Here is an 18,143-nt window from a genome sequence, read left to right on the forward strand (position 1 = left end):
TAGGATGGCATGACATTCACACAATTTCTATAATGAACGATTGGGAACTTATTTGTGATGATTGGATATGGCTAGAACAAGATACAAATGAAGTATAAATGATATACTTCTAATTATAATAATAAAAGAGTAAGCGAATTAAATTGTATATTTTTTAAGGAACTTCTTTTTAAAAAAGTTGACATAAAACATTTTAGTTGACATATCATCGATTAATTGACAGATAATGTAAAAATGTATTTTGAAATTACTTTCTGTGCCTCTCTTTATAAAGTTCAAGAGGGACAGTTTCTTTATAAAGGAAATGGCAAAAGATTGACACGAACTGATTCATTAATAATCAAATCAATCCGCCAATCGTTCTTAATACTATGAAAAAAAGTGCGGTACGATCGGTGTCTATTATGTTAAATATACGTGATTACATACACGTCTTTTTTTTTCACCGATGTAACATTGCCATTGAGCAAGTGGCAATGCGAGCTATCATTAGGTAGCCGTAAAAATAAAAATAAGCGAGTTCCCTGTCTCGCGTTTCCCTGACGTCTTTTTTCACCGTTGTGATCACATCAGATCATTCCTGACGTGCGCGAACCGGTTTCATACGCGGATTTGTCGAAAGGATGCAGATTTCAGCAATCGGTAAATCGCGCATTTTGCGTAATGGAATGCCACGCTACCCAATTAGGGCCTCGCGCGAGTTTAATGGCGATATAAAAGCAAGAATTTCTTTTTATGACGAATCGCAAGTTTCCGATGTTTTATTTGCGAATAAAGTCGCCACAGATATGCAAGGTTTATGATCAAACTTGTCAATTTGTATCTATGACGCGACATTAAGCTATCCTCGGCGTTACATGCGTTCTACTCATGTTTATTTGCGTTTATCTCGGATAACGAAATGTGTTGTGTATGGGACTCTTTAAACGTACGTTATTGCCGTATAAATCATATTAATATACTTTCTTTACGTACAAAGTTTCGAGCGCGAGAACGCGCAAGAATATAATTAAATAAGTTTATCAAGTTCTATAACTAGAAAATTTTATTAATTCACGAAAATAAAGGAATTCATAAAATGGTGTTTCCAGTTGAAACTTCTCAATGAACGTCACCGCGCCAACAATCGACAGGATGTCTAACATCTACAACAACTCCATAGTGCGATACTGGCATTTTCTGTTCAGTGATTTATCAGGTAAGCTTCCGTTATATAAGATTACATTCGAAAATGGTTCTGATTAAAATGGCTAACAAAATGATACGAAACGATACATATCTTTTCAATTTTATACACTTCCTCGTCCTCGAATGAAATGTCGAAAATTGGATCGAAAATTGACATTACGTAATTATTAATACCTTAAAGATTTCTCTTATTTTGTCATTCTTCAACTTCCGAGAGTAATATAACTTTCACTTATTAACTTTATATTATTAAAATATATTGATACAATTAATGACAGACATATGTGATTCAAAATAACGATAAACTCTATGTCAAATAAAAAGTCTCTTTTAAAAATTAAATGTTTTCTAATCATATCAATTATTCGGTAATATCAAGAAAAAAGAATTTATAATAAAAAATTGTAATAAAAAAATAATCTTTACAAATAGACTGATTTTTATTTTTGTATGCCCGATGATTTGAAATTGATATCGAATTTATGTTAATTTTTTCAATTAATTACAGCTAAAGATAAGTATAACAAATAGAAAAGATATATTAATAAAATTATATTTAAAATATAAATCAGAGACATTTGATTTCACAGTTGCTTTATCATGCATATATTTTTTTCAGATCCTCGAACCAACAACTGGTTTCTCATATCGTCGCCTGTACCCGGCCTTAGTCTCTTGTTCGGCTATCTCTATTTCGTATTGTCATGGGGTCCGAAAAATATGGAACACCGGAAACCATTCCAACTAAAGCGTATTCTAGTCGTTTATAATTTCTTGCAGATCCTTCTTAGCACATGGCTATTTATGGAGGGCATCGACTATACATTGTTTCATAATTACAGTTGGACATGCGAGCCAGTGGACTTTTCACACAAACCGATAGCTCTTAAAGTACGTAAATATTCTAAACGTGTATCACCAGCTTTTTTTTTTTACTAAATCATTAATCAACTATAATCCACTTCATTCATAAGTTGATTATTACACGCTACTTGTCTCGTCACCTTCCCCGTTTAAATATAAAACACTCTCATTCATTCGAGACAGTGCGAATACAAATATCGTAATTAAATTTTTCTAGCGTGATAAATAGAGAGAGATGGAATGCCTATTATATCTTCATGTGCTACTCATTATAGGTCGCAAGAGGCGTTTACGTTTATTTTCTGGCGAAACTCACAGAGCTCCTTGACACGGTGTTCTTCGTATTACGTAAGAAGGAGAAGCAAATCACGTTTCTTCATATGTACCATCATACCGTGATGCCAATGATATCATGGGGCGCTACGAAGTATTATCCCGGAGGTCACGGTATCTTCGTAGGTATGTCAGAACAGATAATGATATAATGAAATCAATTTCTTTTTTTTTTTTTTTTTCTTATAGCGTCGTTTGTACATTTCCGTCGTTACCGCGATCGAATCGCGACATGTTGGCTCGATGTGCGTTTTTATTTCCAGGAATTATTAATAGCTTCGTGCACATCATCATGTACACTTATTACCTTCTGGCGGCGTTGCTACCTCACCGTCTGCATCAACGGTATCTGTGGTGGAAGAAGTACATTACTACCCTACAAATGGTACGAGGCAAATAAAGCAATGCTTAAATTGCAGGATTGACGATCTTTTTTTCTTTTTTCTTTTTTTTTTTTTTTACCAATTTTCACCGATTATCTATCTCAATAATTTGCTCTACCCACAATCGATTAATCATTTGTGTCTGTGGCGTTTGTTTCGATCTCGACAGACCCAATTCTGTCTGGCCTTCCTGCACAACTGCCTGTTGTTGTTCTACGACTGCAACTATCCGAAATGGTCGGTCATCCTGGTTCTGCCGAACGCGATGTTCTTCTACTTCCTGTTCTCGGACTTCTACAACAATGCTTATACCATGAAGAAGGAAAACGGCGCGACGCCGTCGGTCGCGAGCTCGGCCAAAGCGAATGGTGTCGCGGAGAAAGTGAGCAATGGCAAGATACCGAACGGAAAAGGGAAAAGCGATTAAACGGGAACGGGCCGAGGAAGGAGATCGCGATGCGATCGCAATGAGACACGGTCACTATCATTTCACTTGACTCGTATTGCAATCTCTATCTCGTTAATCTAGCCGACGTATCACGTTTCACGCTGGGATTGTTCAATGCGCGTAAAGAGAATTGAAACGCAGGGACGACCGACATTCACGCAAATTGAATATGTCTGATTGATGATTGAATTCTTTTCTTCCAAGCTTTTTACTAAATATAATAGTGTGATCCACTCATTATATACCTTCTTGTACGATAGCAAAATAATATCGGACAGCTAAGTTATTGAGAATTGCATGTATAATTAGCGCGTAAAAACCATCGTAATTTACATATGCAATTTCAAAAAATTACATATATAAACAAATATTAAAAATGTTATTTGCATTCCGTCTGTCTCTATTTGCATTACTTGTAAAATGACAATTTATAAATAATATGAAATCGTTCTCAGCTTATTAACTTATTAACGTTTAATTGCGATTAAAAATTTACAATCAGAACTTTTTAAAATTAAGAACAAACTAAATTACAAGTATGATTTAATTACGCAAAGAATTTTTATCTCTCCTCTTAACTTAATATCGATAAATTGTTCATTGCCGAGAAGATAGTATTTTGAAATACACACTATATCACTTGTATTATTATATAAACACAATGTTATTTTTATATCCTATTTTAAAGCTTTTTAAAGAGTTAATGAATTTTAAAAATTTAATTGAGTGGCATGTTTTTCTATGAAATACCGAGAAGTGTTCACTCAAAATACATTACAACTGTCGTAATTTCCATTTCTAAGAGACAGTCGCGACCGACTTAGTAACTTCACAACAGTAATGGTTAATTGAACAATAATTGCCTACAGAATCATGCAGATTTAGTCGTAACGATATAATAGAATAGAATAAAATTGTGATTTATCGTGAGGAGGATACGAGCAAAAATGAGCAGATCACTGCGATGGCAAGCTAATAGTTTTATATCTTACATATATTATGATATAAGTGATGTATCTTGCGATTAGTTATACGATTAGATTCAATCAAAGGTACTAGAATGGGTGGTATTACTAAATAATGCGTGCCCTAATTAATACAATTTTATGATAGTTATTTAATGTGTAAGTCGTATCAATCGCTTATGGGTGTTTGGATGGAATGGAGTTTAGAGGAGTTTAGAGAGGTATTTTTAAGAACGCATTTCAAATTTACAAGAATGTAAAAAACTTCTCTCCATTTTACGTTCTCTTTGCAATTTTCATGGGTAGTGCATTTTATTATTCTATCGCTTTGTTGAGCACTATTTAAAATGCACAATCAATAGTTAACATTATTCGTTAATAATACCTGCGGGATTTAGAATAAAACCATTTATTAAAATATGCCAATCAAACGCATTATTCTTAAGAATAATTCAGTAATTTGTTGTGTTTTGCTAACTTTACACGCGTGATGTTTGATACAATACAATAATGAAATCTATTGGAGATATCCTTAAATATACATTATATCCTTTTTATCTTATATTAATAGAAAAATCTTTTTTTTTTAAACGTTTCTAAACGTTTCTAAAAAATATAAAGCATTGTTTCATTAAGTGTGTAATTTGCAATTTTGAAGTAACTACAAATTTTAATAACATATTAAAATTACCTTTAAAATCACAAATTCGAAAAATAAAAATTAAGAAATTTAAGATTAAATTTAATATTAAGTTTTTCGATCGATAAAAAATTATCAAATAATAAAAGTAATGCCACGAATTATCTTATTTTCTATTATGAATATCTTCATTAGACGTCATTAATGTAGCTGTTTGTACATAATGAATGTCTGCGTACTATATGCGATCAAGACATTTTTCCAAGTTTTACAAGTTACACATCAAATGTGTTCGGAACAAGTCAATAATCAAATTTGTATGTCAAACAATTGTAGACGTCATTATAAACAAGTAGTGTACATGATTAATTGTCAGTTTGATTAGAATAGTAATGATATATAGATACATAATTTACACACACACACACACACACACACACACACACACACACACACACACACACACACACACACACACACACACACACATTAATAGAGTCTTCATGTACTTTAAATCTGTCAATTAATATCGGACATAATGATGAAAAAACAAAACACTTTAAAAAATATTTTTCATCATAGCTGCTTTTTAAATGAAAAATCATACGTAATATTTAATTTACGAGATTAAGTATTACTTAGATAAGTTTATACATGAAACTGGATATCCAAAAATTGATAGTTTCTTGTCGCTCAATTAATATTTATATTTTTGTGACTGGACTTTTTTTAGTTCAACTAATATATCATCTTTGAATATATTTCTTAAATTTTAATTATTATTTTCTTTCTACGAAAAACATATTATTACTGCTAATATTATATAACTAATATTTAAAAATTTTATTTAACAAAATTAAATATTGCTCATTAGAAGCATTCTTTCATCATCATTTTTATCAACACTTGGTAAAACTGATAAAAATATATTTGTGGCGCTGCAATGGACTACTACTATTCTATTATTTTTATAAACTTATTTTTATATAGAATTTAAAATTTAATTTAAATGTAAAAAAATAACCTAAATTAGAAAATATTCTAAATTAAAAAATAATCTCGTTTATTCTAAATTAGGGAAATCAATTTCAGATACACGTTATGAAAGAATGTTAATATTCTGAATAATAATTAATTGAATCCAAAGAGTATGGCTTTAAATTTGTTTGGTATTTACGTCAATTGCTGAATGCCTCTTAAAATAATACGATTTATTTCTCTTTTTTCTTCTTTTATGTTTAAATAATGACTTCAATACCTTTTGAGTAGTGATACTGAAATATATGTAAGATTTAGCATTTTATGTTGAAATATCAAAATAGGATTTTTAATATAAATAATATCAATGCTTTATGTATCTTCTTAACTTATAAATAATCTATTTTTGAATAATCACAATTTCAAAATTGATTGATCGTTCAAATAATTCGGTAATCTTATGAGGATGGATAAATAATTATATCGACCGTAATTTTGTATTATATTATATATTGCGTGTAATTTGTTGTATAATAAAAATAATAAAAATGTATATCATTAATGTGATATACATTTGTTGTAATTGTTGATTCTATCTCTTAATAATCGCAAAATTAATCTTTCGCTTATTTAAGAGGAAAATTCTTTGATTTAGTTTCTGTTTCAAATATTTTAATATAACTGACGTATAATTCTTTGACATATAATTCTTTGATAATCTATATAAATTTTGTTTTGTTTTGTTATAAATTATTTTATAAAATATAACAACTTAATAAATTTAATAAACAATATAAATAAGAAAATATATCATTATGTTAACAATAATATATATTATTTTAAATTAGATTTTAAGTTTAAAATTAATTTTTTCAGTACAAAATAAATGTATTTTAATTTGATATATAAAAACTTGGCGCACATATGGGGTTGTACATATAAAGATTATATAAATTATTGCATAATTTATGTGGGACTTTTCCTTACGTTTTTTGAAAAATATAATCTTTGTCTAGATATTTTGCCGATACTCGATATATTTCTTCTGTTTTTATTTTAGATCGTTTCATCAATCACTCAATGCAAGATTCGCAAAAGTACGCCAATAAATAAAAAAAAAGGTAAACATAAAAAATAAGAAAACAAATAAAAATAAAAAGTAAATGTACTAACTTTATGTTTCAGTACGGTACATTCTCTTTTAGTACAAGAAGCAATCGAATATTATAACATTCATCAAATATTTCCGTTAATTCTGGACTAATTCAATAATTATGCACAGCATTTAAAACAAAATTCTAACAATTATCAATTTTGCACCAATTATGAATATGCAACCGCAATCACAACCGCACCGCAAACCACTGTAACCGCAACCGCAACCGCAATTACAACTGCACCGCATCCGCTCCATGTATGTTTTTGCATACATATTGAGAAAAATATATTATAAAAATATTTAAAATAAAAATTTAATATTTTTGAAGACTACAAATTTAATTAAATTTCTTTTGCACGGTTTTGTGTCATTTCTATTATTGTTAAATATTTATTTCAAATTTAATGAATTTGATAATGATGAAAATTCCATAATTTATTTCAAATTTAATAAATTTAATAAATTCTATATATTAATATTTTCCAAAAAATATTTAACAAAATAAACTGTATTATTTTTAAATTATCTATATTACTTTATATGTGTATTTAAAACATGTGTATTTAAAACAATTATTTTACTTATACTCTCTTGCGAGATTGATAATTTTGATAATTTTTAAGCAATTAATATATTTCGTAAATGAAATACGTAAAACAATATAAAATAATAAAATTGATACAAAGAATTCTATTTCATGAGCTCTTTGTGTTTGTACAAATGCATTATAATATAATAAATCAACAGCGTCATATCAGGATTAAATATAAATAATATATAAAACTCCAAATTGTTTAAATCTGTTCATTTTAGTAACGAATTTGTGAAAACGTACATCCAACTGCAATACTTTTATAATTTTATAAATATATAAAAATAAATCTAAGTTTCACAAATCTGTTACCTCAATATAAAAAATTTATCACTCACCGACCCGATGCGCAACAGCGGAGTTAATCTGCAACGTAGCTACGCTGATTCTGTAACACACAAACAAATGCAAATTATAGCAGCGCTCTAAATCATAGATATTTTAAAAATTCTTACCTATATCAAATCTATTTCAAATTAGATATTTATTAAAATAATTATATAAGTATATTTCAAAAAAGATCTTTATAAGATAAAATAAATTCATATCAAATTTTAAATTGTTTTTCTTTCCCAAACTATAAATTTTAAATTTTAAATTTTAAATTCAGCGATCCATTCAGAAATAAATGAGAACACAAATAATTTTATGTTAACAAAAAATTGTATTTACCGCAAGGTTGCTCCGCCGGTGCCTGATGCCTCTCCTAGGCCTCATCCTTCTCTCAGGATGTTAGGCGGTCAAGTTTCCTCGTAGGACACAGGACACTCGCGAAAAACACTCGCACAACAATTTAGACAATCGGGAGGCAGCCTCACGGTCCACGCGAAAGCCGTCCGAACTGAGCTCTGGTAAAGTCAGATTAAATCGCGCTTCGTTAGGAGTTATTAAGAAAAGGAAAAAAAAGTCGGTTAATAAAAAAACTGCGTGTGTCAGCGCAGTAAATCGCACGCGCCACATTGGAAGCCATTTCACGACTCGTGGCAATGCTGCGTCGAAAAGAAGAGATCAAGAAAAACGACGAAAACAAGTCACCCGAAATCCGAAATGTCGATTGGGACCGAACCACTTGTCGAAGACACAGTGTTTCTCAATTAGGCGTTTAATGCAATTTGCAAGCTATGCGAAATACAGCACATTAAGCGTTGCGAGTGCGTGTGAACATTCACAACCGGTAGTGCCGCGGCGCACGTGGCGTGGAGGACGTAGCCGGATTTACGCCTCAATGAGATTCCGTGCCCCCTGCATCCCTTGGCGGTACGATTTTCGGCACGAACTATGATATTTGTCATATAAGCTCTCGCAGGACGAGGATCTTTTAATCCGATCGCTTATAGCACTCCCGAAGCAAACACGCGACGCGACAAACTGGCAGTTCATTCACTTATCATAAACCGACGGTGGAAAAATGATTAATGCGTGAAACGCATGTGCCACATAAGAATCATTGAACGACTCGTGGCTATGCTGTGTTAGTACATCATTAATAACGGTAATATTACCTAACGTTAACATTAATGTTATTAATAACGGTGCAACGGGTACTGTTAGCTTCCTCGTCTTTGGAATTCCGTTGGGGAAGCCAAAACGGAACCCCTCGGAATACTGAGCCCCTCTGCCACGTCAAGGCCGTACTCAGGGGAGGGGTTAAATGTTTAAAAAGTTATGAATTTTCAAAAAATAAATCATCACTTGAAATATGTATGTATATATATATTTCACTAGAGAATCGTTATTTCGGTATGCTTACGTGAATCATTAATCCACATCGGTTAATAAGCGTATTATCGTATTAGCTATAAAACAGAGCGACGTTTTGATATCATTCAGTAACAGGGAAATGCGGAGGAATTCGGAACAGCGTGTTTTTTGCTGTCCGCCTCGTGCGAACGCCGGTGAATGAATGAAACGCGCTCGTACAGACGACACACCAGCCGCGGCGCGTAAACACAACTCAAGGCTACAACAACAATCTATCTGGTGATAACGAGATATTCAACAATATTACGAACAAAATTTCATTTCCACGTTACAACATCTTTCGATAACGAAACTTTAAATAATATAATATAATTGTTACATTTTAAGTAACTTTTAAATAATTCGTATAATTCGTACATTTGCTATTTCATTTGGGATGCGTTCCTTTTTTGGCGCGCACGCGCTGTAATATTCGATCTTTCTTAGAGTAATGAATAATAAAGATAGAATGGTGCTTATTATAGTGCGTGAGCGTCCAATTATTATAGACTCGTTATTACTTATTTAACGTTACAATCTATTTTATTTAGATAGATGTACAGCTATATCTTACGTACCTTTGGAATTTACCTCTATTGGTACCTTTATTGATATCTTGTCTATTTTATCTGTTACGATAAATTAATTATCACTATATGTATTATAAAATAGTATACAAATTATATTTAAATTCGTAAAAAATTTCAGATTAAATCATAAAACTCTTCGAGATATGCAACTCTTATTGTCTAACATTAATATTAATGTTATTACATCGAGAACAAAGTTTGTTTAGATTAGCGATTCTATTTGTTTGACTTGAACTTATTTAACTTAAATAATATAATTTTATATTAAAATTTATTTTGTTAAATTAAGGATTTTTGTTTCATTAGAATATTATGTTGTTTAATAGAGCACTATTATTTAAAGAAAATTTATATTTGAATTAAATAATACTTTGTTTGATTAAATATTGTTTCAATAAAATAAAGAGATTCTTTAATATTGTTAAAGCATATAATAAAAAGAGCGTTACTTTTTTCAAATAATTTATTAAACAAATATTATTTATAACAATTTTATTTGAAATAAAGCTATTTATTATTTGCCAGCAATCAAATTTTTTAATAATTGGTTTGTTTGGATTATTTAAAAAAATAAATTTCTTTAAATCTAATAAAATTTATTAAATCTAAAGAAATCGTTCTTTCTAATCCAACTGTCAGTTTCTTCTTTGGGATCTCGGAACTCCTCAGAATACTCAACCCTCTGCCACGCCATACCGATATCGGAGGGGTTATCATTTACAAAAAGTAATATGAAAGTAATTATAAATTTCGAAGCGATAAGTCGCGCGAAATGTATATATACTTTGTTAAAAAGTTGTTATTTTGATACATTTAATTGTAATGTTAATCAATCGTTAATGAGCATTTATTATTATATTTATACAATACAGCAACGTTTGGTATTATTTAACGATGAAAAAAATGCGAAGAAACGCGGAGCGACGCATTGCTACCTGCCTGTACAAACGCCAGTTAAAGAATGATAGCAAGAATGAGAAACGCGATAGCGCTCGTAAACACGGTTGTACGGCGTTATACGGCGCGTAAACAAATCTCAAGGCTACGACACCTTGTGTACAATGTGTAAAAAAACGAAATATACGAATATTACAAATAATATCTAATTGACACGTTAAAATGTTATAACGTCTCTTGATAATTCAACATTAAATGCTATAACCCTTACGTTTTAAATTTTCCGAATAATTTATTCGTGCTTTTACTGGTTTGTTTAATAGACTCGTTACGATTTATCAAAGATATGTAGATATTTTATATATCTTATGTATTATAAAAGCATGACAGCTAATTTATTTATGCAAATTATAATAAAATCCAGAATAAAGATTTAAAAGTTTAAAATTTAAAAATTTAAAAGCCCAATGTTAAAGATGTAAAGTATTATATGTTAACAATATTGTGTATTATTTTAAGTTAGATTTTAAATTAATCTTTTAAGATTTCAGTACAAAACGAACGTATTTCAATTTGATATGTAAAAACTTGGCGCATTTGGATTGTATTAAGATATAAATCAATTATTGCATAATATGAGTCTTTCTTTATTTCCTTTGGAAAATATAATTTTTTTCCAGGTTATTCTCCCAACATACAATATTTCTTCTGTCTGTTTTCATTTTAGATTGTTTTATCAATTATTCAAGTCAAGGTTTGCGAAAGCATGTTATTTGTAATGCCATGCCAACTAATTATTGAAAATATAATAAAAAATACAACATTGTGCAATGCTACAATAACACAATATTCCTGATATCGTCATATAATATGCAATATAATATTATTAATGTATATAAAATTTACTTTTCGCTATTTAAATTATTTATTCCGATTTGTGTGTTATTTCTTTTTTCAATCTGTAAACGATATTGTTTAAATTATATGTAAAAAAGTGAAAAATGCAAAATGCGATACAAAATAATATACAATTAACGAAAACTACTAAAGAAATAGAGATTTGTTATTTATAAATATTTATAATTTTATATTTATAATTTTTATCTTCAATTCGATTCTTATTTCAAACGAATGTATTTGTTTAAAGAAATAATCATCATGTTTCGATACGGATCGATAAAAATGAGAGTTATGAATAAGAAAATTGTTCGTAGAAAAGGATCACAATTTCTTTTCACAATCGCATCTCGAAAGAAAATGTTACAATTACTTTCGAGGCATTTCATACATTTTATATTTGTTTAAATCTCGATGAGAAATTATAAAATGGATTAATCGTGAACAAATATCAAGCAACGCATCTTGTTATCTAAATATTTCTCTCAGATATTTGACATTACATAACATAAATTTATATTAAAATATTTAAGGTTTTTTAATATAAATTTATGTTTCAAAAAATTTATATATTCTGTAACTTATATTTTAAATCAATTTTGAATTATTGATGAACATTATATAGATTTGACATTTTTTCTTCTGCAAAAAATTTATCATTCTGATATAAAATATCTTTATATCAATTATAAAAAATTATAATTATGTTAATAATGCGGAAATAATTTTCACTTTATTGTAAGATGCGGACAATCTGTATTATTAGAAAATAAATCAATAAGTAAAGATGAAATATACGTAGGAGTTTCTGTAATATTTAAATTTATAAATAAATTATGTGTATTAATACATTATCCATATGTTTCGTACAAGTATAGCATATAAAAGTTGTAACGTAAATCTAAAGAAAAATTTTATTATAATTCTACTTCAACAATAATTGTTCTTGTTCATTACTCTACACTAATTTATATTACGTATTAAACCTAAGATTTCTTAAATGAGATCTTACAAAAGTAGTTAGTTAATAATTTTTTAATTGTTCTTTTTCTTAAAATTAAGATCAAATCTTAAATCTATAAAATATGTTTATTTAATAATAATTAGAAATAATCTTTAACAGATAAATTTATTTATTTTTAATATAAAAGTACTGCAAGTTTCCTATATCTCGGCATGCAGATAAAATATCATAACTTTTTGAAAATCATAATCATTAATAGTTACTTATAGAATAGTTACTTATAGAAATAGTTACTTATAGAAATAATGAAATAATTTTATATTGTATTGAGAAAATTACATAATGTAAAAAATTATTTAAACTTATTCGGACAGGTTTTAAAATAGAGATTAGTACATTCCAATATTTGTTGAGCTTTGTTTTTGTGGCGTAACACATTTTGAACATTGTCGCAGATATGAAATTTTGATGTCATGCATATTTTATTATTTAACTTTTTACTTTATTTGATACATTAACCAAATATATCAATTTCCAACATATATTTTATACTTGTAATATTTTTGCTTAAATCATTATATATATGTATAAAATTATTTTTATATAAAAAATTTTTTTATATAACTATTATTTAAGAGAATTGAATTAATGTATATATTAAATCAAAATACAACATATTATGCATATTTATATATGTATTACTGTACAATTTTAATATTCTTTTACTTTAAACCAAAATACAATTGCAATATTGCTGCACCGTGGGCTATAGTTATTTATTATTATTTTTCGATATTATATTTTTATTATTTACATAAAATTTATACATAAATAATTAAATTAATTTTGTCTGTATTTATTAATAATTTGTTATTAAGTTATTTTTTTCTTATATGCTTTACAGTAAAAATCGCTAAATAAATAAATGAAAATTATTATGACTGTTGCAAAGAAATAAGTTAAAGCCTTTGGTGTTCGGCAATCCATAATTAATGTTAGTACTAAGTAGACTAACATTAAACCAAATTGTAGCTGAAAATGAAAAAAGATTTAAATTATCAATTTGGATTTGTTAATATTTTTGTAATATGTGTTTGCTCGAATAAATAATTAAAATTAGACTGAATATATTAAAAAATATATGAAAAAAATAAAATAAGTCTATATAAAAAATTTCATTATATGTATATTGTATCAAAAATTGCTGAATATCAGAAAAGAATTTACAATATAAAAATATAGAAATAATTAATTAATTTTATCAGTGAATAAATAAAGAATTGATGGAAATGAGATTTCGAATAATCTATACTTTGGCAGTATAATTACCAGCTGAATCCAGGTCATATATTTCTTCCACCAAAGATACTTCCTATATTTAGAGCCAAGAGCCGCAATGAAATAATAAGTGTACATAATGATGTGGACCACGGAATTTAAGAAACCTATAATAACGCCTTGCTCGCCAGGCAGTAACTTTAAATAGCACCACGAGAAGACTGCCGTTATGGTATGATGAAAAACATGAAGAAATGTAACCTGATTTTGCTTCTTTCTTAAAACGAAAAATACCTTAAAAAGCGAAACATTAAAAATTACATTTTTTTTTATTATATCTTAAAATTAAATCTAAAGAAAAAATTATCTAAATTATTTCTGCGAAAACTTAAAAGAAATTGTTAAATTTATTTGTGGTTATGACTATAAATAATGCGGACGATCGACAAACGTTTTTTCCGATGACCGAGTTGGTTACGCTTTGTTCATATTTCAAAATGTTTGCTTGCGATAGCTTTTATCGAGTCAATGGCGAAACAATGGTGCTACTTTTAATCGATAACGGAAGTACAGTGATACACTTTATTGCTTGGTAAGCTAATTAAAATATCGAAAGTTAACTGACTTACAGACAATGTATTTTTTTTATTAATTAATTAATTTTATTATTGTAAATATTTGCTTACCGTATCCAGAAGCTCGATGATTTTTGCGAAAAAGTACCACCAGGCACCTCGTGATAACTATATATTTAGATTATATAACATTATTAAAAGTATATTTATTTATTAAAAATTATTAAATTTATTTAAATAAATTGATTTGACTGTTGTTAAAAATTACAAAAGTATTTACCGCCCGTTGTATGTTTGTATTTTCTGGTTTAGATGATAAATGATTTTGAATATTACATCCGTGAGCAGAGAATAAACTTTTAAAATCGACATCCAATACCTAAAATGAAAAAAATATTTTAATTATTGTATATCTTAAAATGTATGCCTTATTTAAATTATTGTATATTTCAAATTATATATAATAAAATAATGAGATTAATAAATTGAAATGATAATAAGATTAATCAATTCGTATTTTGATTTATGTATTTAATTTTGTATGATTTTGCATATTTACATAAAATTTCATAAAATATTAACTCAAATTAGTTAAATTCTCTCAGAGAAAGTTAAGTTTAAATATACTAATTATATAAATTATTACTTTTCAGACCATGTATAATATGTAATGAATAATTATGTATGAAATAGAATTTTTTTCAAAACTTATAGAATTTGAAAAAGAAAAATAGAATATTTATATATTATGATTTTTTCTTGTTTTTAGTAAAAAAATAGAGACAAGATTAAATATTGGATCACCGGGAAAAAACTTACCAGAGTCGTTAACCAAATACTGAAGAGTACTTGAAATGCATTATATATAATCATAATGGTATTTAGTTGAAAGGCTGATCTTTTTTCCATCATTTTCGGTCCGATTTTTAAAACAAATATTAAATATATGCTGACGATACTTAACATAGGAGTCGGAGATCCCATTAAAAACCAAGTATCTACCATTGGATCTGTCATAGAGAGAAAAATCTAAATTTATTTACTTTTATCAAAATATCGAACGATGAAATATTTATTAAAAATTTTTAGCAGCAACTATAAATTATTAGTGTCAGCAAAAAATAACTGTATATTTCTTAAAGATATAATTACACACACACACACACACACACACACACACACACACACACACACACACACACACACACACACACACACACACACACACACACACACATATACATACACGCACACACATGTTATAAATAATTTTATATACTTATGGAACATATATAGTATATTGTATAAAAATATATAATAAATATATTATTTGTATAAAATAAATTAAAATGAATAAAAATATTTATATATAAATTAAATATATTGTAATAAAACGAAAATTGTAATAAATTGTAATTGTAAGAATTGAATTGTAAGAATTATAATAATTGAAATAAGTGCTATTATTAGAACATGAACAAAATAGTTCTTTCTTTCATTTTATTTGTAAAATATTATAGTTCAATTATGCTTATATTGCAAAGCATTTGTGTTGGATATGAAATAAAATGATTATTACTGAGATATATCTTGCAATTTATATAGTTGGGCCGATTAAGAAGTGTGCTGTATTGTGTTTAATTTTTTGATAATTCTTGGATAATTTATGGAAATTGACGAAAGACTTTATCAACTAATTGTGCACATGCAAAAGAAATTATTTGCCATTTTAAAATTATTCGAAACAAATATTTTTTTTACATATGAATTTTACATAGAGTAAAAATCGATTCAATTGCATAATTAACTGTGTAAAAAATAAGAATTATGTTTAAAAAAAACTTGACTTAGCACATGTATGTTAATGCATCTTAACAGATTAACGTATATATGACTATATAAAAAGTGCATACAAAAAGTACTTTTTAAAAATACGTTTTACATTATCAATCAATACCTCAATAATTAAATTTTTTAATTAAAATTTATTAAAACTTCTTATTAAAATTTGTTACTTGGAATATTAATTGAGTTCATATATAAAGAAAAATGTTCTTTATAAATAGGACAATACATTATAATAGATTTTAATGTCAATTTTTAAAATAGACTTACCTTTAACATTTTTTAAAACTTCGTTATAATTGCTAACTACAAGTCGTATGAGACTAGTCATGGTGATAATATAATTTTCAAAAACTAGTATAGTTCTTAACTTATTATTAGAAAAATCTGAAATATACATAAGAAAATTTAATAACATTTTATCTCCAAAATTTATGTGTAATGATAAAATATAAAATTTTATTTTTAGTAATTATTTTTTATGAATATAGAAAAAAAATAATTACTAAAAATTAATAAAAATAACTAAATACATTTAATTGCAGGTCTTATTTATTTTAATATAGAAACATTTATTTAATTAAAATATTTCTATTTCTATAAAAATGAAACATGCATCACTATGTTTTTAACAATTGTTTTTAAGACTTTGAATAAATTATTAATCGTTCCTCCGTATAAATTTTATAAATATTATATTTAAACAACAAATTTAATTAAATCTTTAAATACTATTCAAAGATATTTAATTCATAATGCACTTTTTTAATTATTATCACAGAAATAATCACTATTAATTAAAATTTAATTATATTAGATACTATAAAATATACTATAAGATAAGTTAATAGATAAGATTAATTAGATACTATAAAATACTATAAAAGCATATTATGGACGTATTACTATTTATTTTTTTTAACAAACGAACAGAAATTAATATAATACTATTGCATTATTCCTTGATGTACACAATTGTCAAAATATAAAATTTTTACTACAACGCAAAGTAAACCAATTAAGAATTAATTGGTATCAAAAAAGAATATGAAAGAGAGACAATAAATTTCGATAAAGTTGACATTTGTCAATTTTGATGTTAATATGTACTTTTTAAAAAAAGATTGTAATCTTACAATTAATGAGCACACAGTTTTAAATAATTTGTTATTATCTATCAACATTTAAATAATTATAAGAATAAATATTCAATCTGTTAGTGAATGTCAAAACATTTATATCTGCTTCCGAAGAAAAAGGTTAAGACATGAATTTTTTGCAGTAAACTTACCTTCTTTTTAACAAATAATTGTTAAAATCTTGTAAAATCTTGTAAAATTATTTTCATAAACTCAAAAATTTCGCGACTCCATGATTATGAAATAGAATCCAGATCTTGAAATCAACACGCTTGAACAAGAAACACCTTTCTTATGAGGAAGCTTGAGTGATTTGTTTCCACGATTTCAATCGTTGATCTCCGATGAGGAGAGATTCGCGTCCTACCTGAAACTGATCGTTGATAGTCACGAAGAGGATCAATGCCTAACAAACTCTGTCGATCCCCACCGTGCTTGTCAATGATCCCGCTACTTCTGATAACATAGTAACATACTAATGAAATATAAAGATACAGAAAAATGGCTAATTGAAAGAGAGTTTTTAATTAATTATATTTAAAAAAATTAAAATAAAAACAGATAAAAGAGAGAAGGAATGTGTAAAATGAAGACAACAAACTTACGTGAGAGCCGCAAAAGAGGGGAGTGCGAAGACGAAGACACTAGACTAAAGAAAAGGAGAACAC

General features: G+C 27.3%; 3 protein-coding genes across 9 annotated transcripts in view; 1 reads left to right on the plus strand and 2 right to left on the minus strand.

Moving 5' to 3' along the window:
- The window catches only part of sit (stuck in traffic), a 63,115-nt gene extending 56,749 nt beyond the window's left edge, over positions 1-6,366 (plus strand). For all 7 annotated transcript variants that reach the window (XM_011645166.3, XM_011645172.3, XM_011645171.3 and 4 more), the window contains 5 exons: positions 1,092-1,198; positions 1,808-2,079; positions 2,328-2,511; positions 2,649-2,770; positions 2,938-6,366. In XM_011645166.3, the coding sequence (XP_011643468.2) occupies positions 1,105-1,198; positions 1,808-2,079; positions 2,328-2,511; positions 2,649-2,770; positions 2,938-3,195 (930 nt within the window). In that variant the 5' untranslated portion in view covers positions 1,092-1,104 and the 3' untranslated portion in view covers positions 3,196-6,366. The remainder of the gene's footprint in view (positions 1-1,091; positions 1,199-1,807; positions 2,080-2,327; positions 2,512-2,648; positions 2,771-2,937) is intronic.
- The window catches only part of LOC105431152 (very long chain fatty acid elongase AAEL008004), a 65,884-nt gene extending 57,294 nt beyond the window's left edge, over positions 1-8,590 (minus strand). Inside the window, exons 1-2 of the mRNA XM_025219335.2 lie at positions 8,223-8,590; positions 7,889-7,938 (exon numbers count right to left, since the gene is read on the minus strand). The gene's annotated coding sequence lies outside the window, so the exon portion shown is untranslated. The remainder of the gene's footprint in view (positions 1-7,888; positions 7,939-8,222) is intronic.
- A 3,879-nt stretch (positions 8,591-12,469) lies between these two features.
- Positions 12,470-17,902, minus strand: bond (elongation of very long chain fatty acid james bond protein). The gene is made up of 7 exons (XM_011645164.2): positions 17,628-17,902; positions 16,607-16,723; positions 15,311-15,501; positions 14,772-14,870; positions 14,603-14,659; positions 13,968-14,210; positions 12,470-13,670 (listed from the first exon to the last, which is right to left on the minus strand). Exons 2-7 carry the CDS (start codon positions 16,665-16,667, stop codon positions 13,512-13,514), a joined length of 810 nt encoding a protein of 269 aa, XP_011643466.1. The 5' UTR covers positions 16,668-16,723; positions 17,628-17,902; the 3' UTR covers positions 12,470-13,511.
- Between the last annotated feature and the right edge of the window lie 241 nt (positions 17,903-18,143).

This window comes from Pogonomyrmex barbatus, unplaced genomic scaffold (assembly GCF_055798465.1).
Source record: "Pogonomyrmex barbatus isolate J1 unplaced genomic scaffold, ASM5579846v1 scaffold17, whole genome shotgun sequence".
Lineage (NCBI taxonomy): Eukaryota > Metazoa > Arthropoda > Insecta > Hymenoptera > Formicidae > Pogonomyrmex > Pogonomyrmex barbatus.

What these genes read in the sequence shown, in the direction of transcription:
- bond (XM_011645164.2), bottom strand. Translation starts at nt 16,667, where the DNA reads ATGACTAGTCTCATACGACTTGTAGTTAGCAATTATAACGAAGTTTTA. An exon ending in GTATTTGGTTAACGACTCTG is followed by an intron (nt 14,871 to 15,310) that starts GTAAGTTTTTTC and finishes TTTTCATTTTAG; the next exon opens with GTATTGGATGTCGATTTTAA. An exon ending in TCATCGAGCTTCTGGATACG is followed by an intron (nt 14,211 to 14,602) that starts GTAAGCAAATAT and finishes TCGCTTTTTAAG; the next exon opens with GTATTTTTCGTTTTAAGAAA.